A 9,389-nucleotide genomic window follows, 5' to 3' on the forward strand; every position below is an offset into this window, starting at 1 on the left:
AATTACATTATCTACCAAATTAAACTATTAATTAATAAGAGAATTAACACAAAAAAAAATTGAAAAGCTTTGCACCAAATTTGGTGCAAAGATAGGGTCGGAGACACCATCGTGTTTTTCTAACCAAACTGAAATTTCATTCAAATTGAAGTCAGAGAACCAGTATAATCATGCTAATATATAGTTTAATTTGGTAGATAATGTAATTTACAAATATATAATAATTAATGAATGGTCAACCTAATTTGTATGCTATTAATGCATTAGTTAATGTTTTAAACAATGCAATGCACACCAAAAATACGAGCGACATAGAGTTATCACGTCATGAAAAATAATATCAATCCATCCCAAAGTTTGGGTTATAATTAAATTTATAATATTCAATTCAAAACTAATAAAAGTCCGGTCTCAATATAATCTCCAAAGATTACATGATCAGAAGCTAAAGCAAACGCACCAACGATTCCATCAAAGAAACAGACTTTGAAATTAAAACAATAAAGACACCAAATTAAGAAAGAACTTCAGAGCATATTATAATATGTAGGAAGGATCATATTATTTCTTTTTGGCCTCAATGCTTGACAGTATTTTGCACATCGATTGGTGAGACATATTAGTGGCCTTTGTAGCACTAGTTTTCAATTGTTGAGCCCTATCCCTCATGGCTTCCCCATCTTTGTGCTCCATCAAAGTCCTCACCATCCTCTCTATCTCTTCCCTCCCCACCACTTTCTTCGTCGGCAACACCTCCGGCCGCACCGCCACCCCGAGCTCCTCCACCAACAAGGCGGCGTTCATCCTTTGCTCGGCATAGAGAGGCCAAGCTATCATCGGTACACCACTCGTGATGCTCTCTAAAGTCGAGTTCCATCCACAGTGCGACATGAATCCTCCTATCGACGGATGCGCCAGGATTTCGACTTGTTGCCCCCATTTAGGCAATAGTATTCCCATGTTTTTGGTCTTGTCTAAAAACCCTCGAGGCAGATAGTAGTAGTGATCATATAATTCCGCCGACGACCCTCTTCCGTTGGCCGTGAAGAAGGCATCATCCGCACCGCCTTCCGTCGGAGGCCGGATCACCCACACAAACCTCTGTTGGCTCAGCTGCAGTCCCCAAGCTAGCTCCGTGGCTTGCTCGGCCGATAGCACGCCACCACTTCCGAATGACACAAACAAAACACTTCCATTAGGCTGCTTGTTTAACCAATCCATCGGTTCAATCTTTAGACCGCTCGGTTCCGCCGGTCTCGTTAATGGACCGATGGGATAAACCGGCGGTTCGAGCACGGCTTTCATAGCTTCGTTTTCCCTGAAAGCTCGGAGGGTTTTGGCCTCCAAATCTTCACAAGTGTTTACAAGAATCCCATCACAGAAAGTGAACTCCTTTCCCATTCTTAAATACTCTCGATACTGTTGATCACCCCGGTCCAGCATCGGGTCCACGACGTCCTCGGGCCGAACCGGCTTGCAACCCGGAATCTCCAGGTGGCCCGGTTCATCCACGTATTGGCCCTCGATTTTCTCGTCAAGAATCGGGCAGTACACGGACAAGGCAAGAAACCATGCAGTGGAAGTACAGTAGACGTACTTGGGGATGTTGAACTCCACCGCAATCTGCAGCGACTCACTCCCGAAAAGATCCACGAACAGGGCGTCGGCACGGCGGTCCATGGCGGCCACCGCCGACCGGACGAGCGGCACGGCCTCCCGCATCATCAAGCGAAGCTGCGTCACCACTTTGGTAGAAGGGTCCACGAGGTTTGAAATGTCGACCGGAGGGAGTCTGATGATTTCGACGAGCTCCTCATCTCTTGGGGGGTTTACAAGATTGGACTCCGGCGAGATGGCGGTTGTGACCACAAGGACGGTGGAGCGGACACCGTGTTCGGCGGCGAGGCGGTTGGCGAGGACAAGAACAGGGATAAGGTGTCCGGCGCCGGGACTGGAGAGTATAATGACGTGAAGCTTGCTGCTTGAGGAGCCATCAATGGCTGATCCCACCATTATTACAAAGAATTAATGCAGCTAGAAGTATGAATCAGGAACAAATAACAATATAAAAATTGTTAGTGCATATATATATATATATATATATATATATATATATATATACAATTTTGCTATCCTGCCCACTCACCGTGCCCACCTAATGTGTCCACCATGAGGTGACACTCAACTATTGGATGTGATGAATTGTGCATCCAATAGTTGAGTGTCACCTCATGGTGCATACTATGGGCATTATGTGGGCACGGTGGGTGAGCATGATAACAAAACTATATATATATATATATATATATATATATATATATATATATATATATTTGGTGAGATATGACACCAATTATTAGATGTGTGCATACATGATATGATACAAATATATTTTTTTTATTTTTTGATCGTTTTTTTAATTTGAGTCTATTGTATTTGTCGACGCTTTGTCAATCATTAAAAGACGTGTAAATAAAAATATATATACAAGTTTTATAATATAAATTGAAGAGTTACTGCAATATGACAAAAAATGAAAAAAAAAAAAAATAATCAAATTATAAGACCAAAATATAAATTCACCATTATAACATGATCAAAAGTGAAAGAGTACAATATAACAAGACAAAAAATATAATTCTTCCAATACATTTTTTTCTTTCAAAGCTCTTTTAAGTTATCACAAATATGTAGTAAATATCAAATCATGATGTGTTCTCCTAAGTTTTTATAACATAAATTTTTATTGGTCAATTTTACTCATATTTACAAAAAAAAAATATTTTTGATATACAAATTAAAAGTAGTACTTTTTAATGATTGACCCAAATAAAAATTTGGTCTCATAAAATTGAATTATGATATAAGAGATATGATTTTTTGATATTTTTTAAAAAATTCATTTTTTTTCTCTCTTTATTAAATATCCTATTGTTATTAACTAAATTTATACGATATAACATCTAACTTCTGAATTCTTATGTATATTTTTAAGGTTTTTTTTAAAAAAGAATTCCAGAAACTATCTTTGAATTATTGAGTTAATAAAAATATATTAGAAATTTAGTATCCTTTCTTATTCAATTTTTCTTTCAAATTAAACTATCATGTATCTTTTCAAATATCTCACACCCAAATATAAATAATCATAGGGTCATTCGCATTTACTCGCTTTACATTTTATATATTTGACAATTACTTTCTTTATCAAGTCGTAAAAATTACAATACAAAAGTGAAGTGAATGACAAAAGAAAAAATGCAGGGGATACGACCGAAAATTACCCAATAATCATTACCTCATTAAGTCCGGATTTATTGTTAACTTTAATACGCAATGTGTGCTTCAAGCCTTCAACCACTAATTATATTATATATTATAGATAAACCACCTAGGTGGTTTATCTATAATATATAATTACTACTTTGTCTTGTTGGTGAATGATGATGAACGATCTTTCGTTGAAATATTCCTTAACTTTCTTATCTTTTTCTCGAAATTTATTGATATTAAACATATATCTCTCTCCAAATCAATTTCATTACCAATTTCAATCATGTGAAGATGATTTTATAAGCTGACTTAAAAGCAGTGTTAAAAAAAATCGCTTAAGTAATGTTTAATTTCGCTTAAGTTTTTATTACACTTAAACTCGATTAAGTGATCTCGTTTTAGAATGGAAGATTTTATTTATTTTTTAAAATGAAAATATTTTTATAAATATGTATATTTATAGTTTAGAACTTGAATTATCTATTAAATCATATATTGATGATTAATCTAACATTTTCTTTAATGTTAAAATTATAGTAAAAATTGAAAACGATTTTTCGCGCTTAAGCTTAGGGCTGGATAAAAATACCGAAATGCAGAAATACCGTCATACCATACCGAAAAATTTACCGAATATACCAAAAATCGGTATACCGAAAATTTCGGTACGGTTCGGTATCGTTATCGGTATATAAATTTTTTTTTGGTATAACGAAATATTTTATTTTTTTAAAATTTTTCACGGTATACCGAAAAAAAATTCGGTATACCGAGTTTTTTTTCGGTATACCGAATTTTTTTTATTTTTGGTACGGTATCCGGTATAAAAATTCTCCATACCAAAAATTCGGTATACCGACAATTCGGTATACCGAATTTTCGGTATGGGTACCATACCGTACCCACCCCTACTTAAGCTCGTTCAAAGCTAGCTTAAGCTTGACCTTCACGCTTCGACACGCTTCACGCTTGAAAGAAACGGTTTACGTGGTTGGTTATGTAAAATAGACAGTGTTGTACTTTGTGTTATAACACTACAGACAACACAGTGCAGCGGAAATTTAAAGCGTAAATAAAACACAAATAAATAATTTTGCACGAGTATAAAACTCGTGTGAGTGCCTTAGGGCTAAATATTACTAGTAAATGTAAGATCAGTCTTACAAAGTAATCCTAGTAATTTTACGAAAAATCATTAAATCCTAAATTTCTCAACAAGTCGAGAAATCAAACTTGCATCCTAAATAAACATAGTATAAAAGAAATCGGATGCAACTCTCGTAGCCTAAATTGAAGAGACACAAAAGATCTTCAACAACACAGTTCCCACAGTGTTGTCTCTGATGTCTTCAACACGAACGGCAATACGGGGACATGCAGCAACGAAGGTTGCAAACCTTGCTTCAGAATTCTTCAAATTCTTCAATGGAATTCTTCAGATTTTGCGCAGAGAATTGTACGTCTGAAGCCCTCTACTTCTTATGCGTGAAACTCTTCCTTTATAGATTAGAATCTAAGTTTTGAAGATTTCCTTAGATAGAGTCCTACATGAATAAGAAAACATGTTTTAGTATGAAATAAACTCTATCAAATCTTGCAAATCAAATCTTGATAATATCGAATTGTATTATATCAAATAATCACCTTATCAAGATAAGATTTAACTTTGGCAAATATATCTTTAACATATACGAGATAGACACAGAATATTTACCAAATATTTTATCTTGTCTAGAAAGCAAAATCTTATAATATCCAATTAATTAGGGCCGAAATATTCAAGAAATAAAATTCCTTTCAATCTCCCCCTTTTTTCTTTCAGGACAAAACATCGCACAAGTATGAAATAACCATAAATTCCCCCTGAGTTTAAAAATCTTATCCCCCTGAATTGAAAAGTCTCCCTTTGAAGTGTTGTCCCCTCGTGTCATAACACGGTGGATAACATGGACAATAACACATGAGATTCTATAATTCATATATCAGAGCATAAGTGGGATAGAAGCTGTTAGTCTAGTTAAAGCATGTAAGAGCATTTGAGGCACATAACTAGAACAAACAAAAACACTTATATTAAAATCAAAATGAAACAATAAAGGAAAGATGAGAGAAGATGCAAAATCTAAATTTGATCACTATCAGATCCATCTTGATCAGAGGCTTCATCCTCATCATCTTTAGTCCAAGATGGACCAGCTTCAGCTTGTGCACTATCTCCCCCTGTTTGGCCAGAAATGCCAAGTTGTCTCTTACAATCAGCCAAGACCATGCTATAGAAGGCAATATCTTCCTGTGCTTGAGCAATATTTTCTTCAGCACGAGTCATCATCAGCTGAATAGTGGCAGTAGTGAATTTCAGGGTAGTAGGAGTAGGCACTGTTTCTTCAGTGTTGTCACCCGTGTTGGCAACACCGGGTGCAACACCAGCAGCTTCAGCAGCAGGGGTAGGAGTAGCAGTCCAGGGTAAATCCAGAACACGATTTCCCTTGAGAAGTCCACCTGCTAACTTCAAAATCTCAGGTTGATCAGTGAGATCTTCTGTAATATTGCGGATGAAGGCCTGAGATTTCAAAATGCCATAAATCGGAGATGGGAATGGCAGCTTAGTAGACTTGAGACCTCCATCAGCAAACTGGAGCACTGTTTTGAATACCATCTTCCCAAAATTGAAAGGACTCCCAGTCCCAATGGCATACAAAATGACCGCATGTGGTCTTGTGATTACTGTTGAGTTGGATGAAGGAGTCCAATTCCTCACAGCTATCTTATGCAGCACAGAATAAAATGATGTGAGTTTAACTGCAGAAAAATGGTCAGAGACTATTTTGACCATGCCACCAGTGAGAACAGTAATGACTTCATTGATCTCTGGAGGATTGCCTTCATCAACGTCTGGGGTGGAATAGAGAGAGTTGATCACGGATGGAGTGAACTCGAACAGCCGACCCCCGAAAATACACCAAGTCATACTTAGCAGATTCTGGATCTTCAATGCTTGAGGTTAAGTTGGCGTAGAACTCCAGAATCACCCTCTTACATTAGGATATCACGGCAACAACAGTAGAATAGAGCTGTCTAAACTTCAAAAAATAAATCAAATTGTACCTATCATAGGAGAGTACATCAATGTTCCTCTCATCCAGTAGTCCTCTATGAGCGAAGAGAGGCCAAACAGCAGCGGCATCACCAGAATAAAACATGAGGGAATGAGCAGCATCCATGTCATAGTCCTCATCAACAGTGTTTTCCGTGGTGTTGTCAGTACCAACAGCAACACGGGCATCAGAAGTAGACACAACCTCTTGGTCCAGAGGGTCTTCATCAGCATCCATGCTGGAAATATCTTCAGAGTCTTCTTCATCTCCAATATCAGTACTCTTATCAGAAGAGTCAGCATTAGACTCGGCAGAGGAGGAAGAGGAGGAAAAGGCAGAATCTTGATGTACTTTGCCAGCAGCAAACTCCTACATCATCTCAGCATCAGGCTCATCATCAGAGAGATGAGCAGAGGGAGGAATAGACGAGGAAGTCTTTCTTTGCTTAAGGCTTTCCAAAATTTGTGTCAAGGTGGCATCTTCATGGAATCAGCACTTTCTTGAGGTACAGTAGCTGTAAGAGTGTCCTTAGGAGGAACACCGTCAGAAGAGTTTGAATCATCGCTATCAGAAGCAGATTCAATGATCGGAGCGGAGGCAGAGGTAGCAGCAGAACCAGAGGGTTTCTTCCTCGCCACAAATTCATAGTTGGCATCATCAGAATCATCACCGGAGCTGCGATCTTCTTCAGCCATAGATATGCGGGGACCTTTGTAAAAATGCTTGGACTGGGTAAAGTCAGGATTATACCCAGCCTGCCTCTTTGATCAGCTAGTCATCGGAGGAGGAGGATGAACTCGATTCAGGACAGAAAAATCAGGTGGATTCTCGAGATAAATGGCTTTCCCAGGTTCGCCTGGCATGAGAACAGCAAGTGGAACGGGTTCCATGGGAACTGGAACAATCGGCAGAGAAAACGCCGTGGATGGGATTTCCGGTGTTGTAACACCGGCAGCAACATTGGGTTCTTTATGGCCCATCTCGCTTCGAATGTCTTGAAGATCAAACCTTGTCATTGCAATAAAATTTGAGAGTGAGAGAAGGGTAGGGTTTGCAGAAAGCTCAATCGGGTAATGGAAAAATCAGGAAGATGATAACACCCGATAAAAAGGAAACCAAATATATAAGAATCCTATCACAAAATGGTAACATTTTCCCTCTAACAACCTCATAATTATCCTGATACCTTATCTCCCCAAGTTACTAACGGTAACTTTCCTAAATGGCCAGAATTTTAAAAGCCGAGATTTAAGAGATAAAATCTCATAAATAAGGCAATAATCCAAGATATATATTTCATCTCAAATCTTCCAGAATTAACTCCACATCGGCTGAACTCCACTGAAACAAAAATCAATCACAGAATTCAATTTTTAGTAAATAGGGTAAATCATCAAAATTCGTCTATTTAGAACCTTACCCAAAAACAGAACCATATTAACAAAAATGCATATGCATGATCTATTTTATGCCTAAACAGAGTGTTACATAAAATAAAAATGCAATCACAAGCAAACGATATGTTGACAAGTGTAGTGTTGCCTCTCATGTTGCCAACATCATCAACAACACCATAGTTTTTCAAAAAACATTTGAGACTTACACACTTGATTACCCTTGATTTAGAAAAAATCCAGAAGTGGTAGCCTGCACATTACAAGAACAGTCTTCATTGGACTCAATTAGGTAGCTTTTTCCATTTTCTTCCGATTATTTATAAAGATTGTACATATGATATTGGTCATCAAACTTTATTAAAAAGCTGAACACTGAATTTTCAAAACCACCGTTCACATGGGACATGAACATGGAATACACGTACATCCCTCAACTACTTAGTGGTTTAGTCAGAGTTCGATTTGCAAGGGCCAGTGTGTTTCAATAAATATTTTGCAGAAAAACTTGGCATCGATTGAATCAATAAAACAGAGATTTAAACACTACACATAACAGAGTGAGTGCAGAATGCCTAAAATCCTAAAAATGCATGACAAGAAAAACAACAGTGTTGTCGGTAGTGTTGTGACACCGTAGACAACACATGCAAAGGATTATAATGCACACATGCTGAGAGACCTCCAAAGAGTTGAGAATCTCTCATGATCTAATGCTTTAGTAAAAATGTCTGCCAATTGGTTATTGTTTCCAACAAACTCCATTCGAATCATACATTTTTCTACCAAATCTCGAATAAAGTGATGACGAATGTCAATGTGTTTTGTGCGTGAGTATTGAACTGGATTCTTTGATATATCAATAGCACTCGAATTATCACAATAAACAATGGAGGGTTCACTCTTAAAATCATAATCTTCAATCATTTGGTTCATCCAAAGAAGTTGTGAACAACAACTTCCGGCTGCCACATATTCAAATTCAGCAGTCGAAAGTGACACACAATTTTGCTTACGACTATACCATGAAACCAAATTATTTCCAAGGTAAAAACACACACCCGTAGTGCTCTTTCTATCATTCACATCACCAGCCCAATCAGCATCACTAAAACCTACAAGGTTAGTGTTGGTTTCCCTCATATACCACAATCCCAAATCCAATGTACCCGAAACATATTTCAAAATTCTCATAACAGCTTTTAAATGGGTTACCTTTGGATCAGATTGGTACCTAGCACATAAACACACACTGAACATGATATCAGGACGACTAGCAATCAAATACAAAAGACTCTCTATCATGCTGCGATACATGGTGTTGTCAACACCAGCCGCAACACTGTTTTTTCCTAATTTTTCACTCGAGCTCATAGGAGTTTTCATGTTCTTAACATTCTCTTTGCAAAACTTTTTCATCAAATTCTTTGCATACTTATTTTGACAAAGAAAAATCTCATCATTTGATTGCTTAACTTGCAGTCCAAGGAAAAAATTTAATTCTCCTACCATGCTCATTTCAAACGTAGAAGACATGCATTCAACAAAACTATCAACATGCTTTTGAGAAGAAGCACCAAAGATAATGTCATCCACATAAACTTGACAAATAAGGATTTCACCTTTG

General features: G+C 37.4%; 1 protein-coding gene across 1 annotated transcript; it reads right to left on the reverse strand.

Moving 5' to 3' along the window:
* Positions 1-411: 411 nt before the first annotated feature.
* LOC140866932 (anthocyanidin 3-O-glucosyltransferase 5-like) lies at positions 412-2,025 on the reverse strand. Its single transcript, XM_073271994.1, has one exon. It carries the CDS (start codon positions 2,011-2,013, stop codon positions 562-564), a length of 1,452 nt encoding a protein of 483 aa, XP_073128095.1. The 5' UTR covers positions 2,014-2,025; the 3' UTR covers positions 412-561.
* Between the last annotated feature and the right edge of the window lie 7,364 nt (positions 2,026-9,389).

The sequence above is a fragment of the Henckelia pumila genome, chromosome 4 (genome assembly GCF_033568475.1).
Source record: "Henckelia pumila isolate YLH828 chromosome 4, ASM3356847v2, whole genome shotgun sequence".
NCBI lineage: Eukaryota > Viridiplantae > Streptophyta > Magnoliopsida > Lamiales > Gesneriaceae > Henckelia > Henckelia pumila.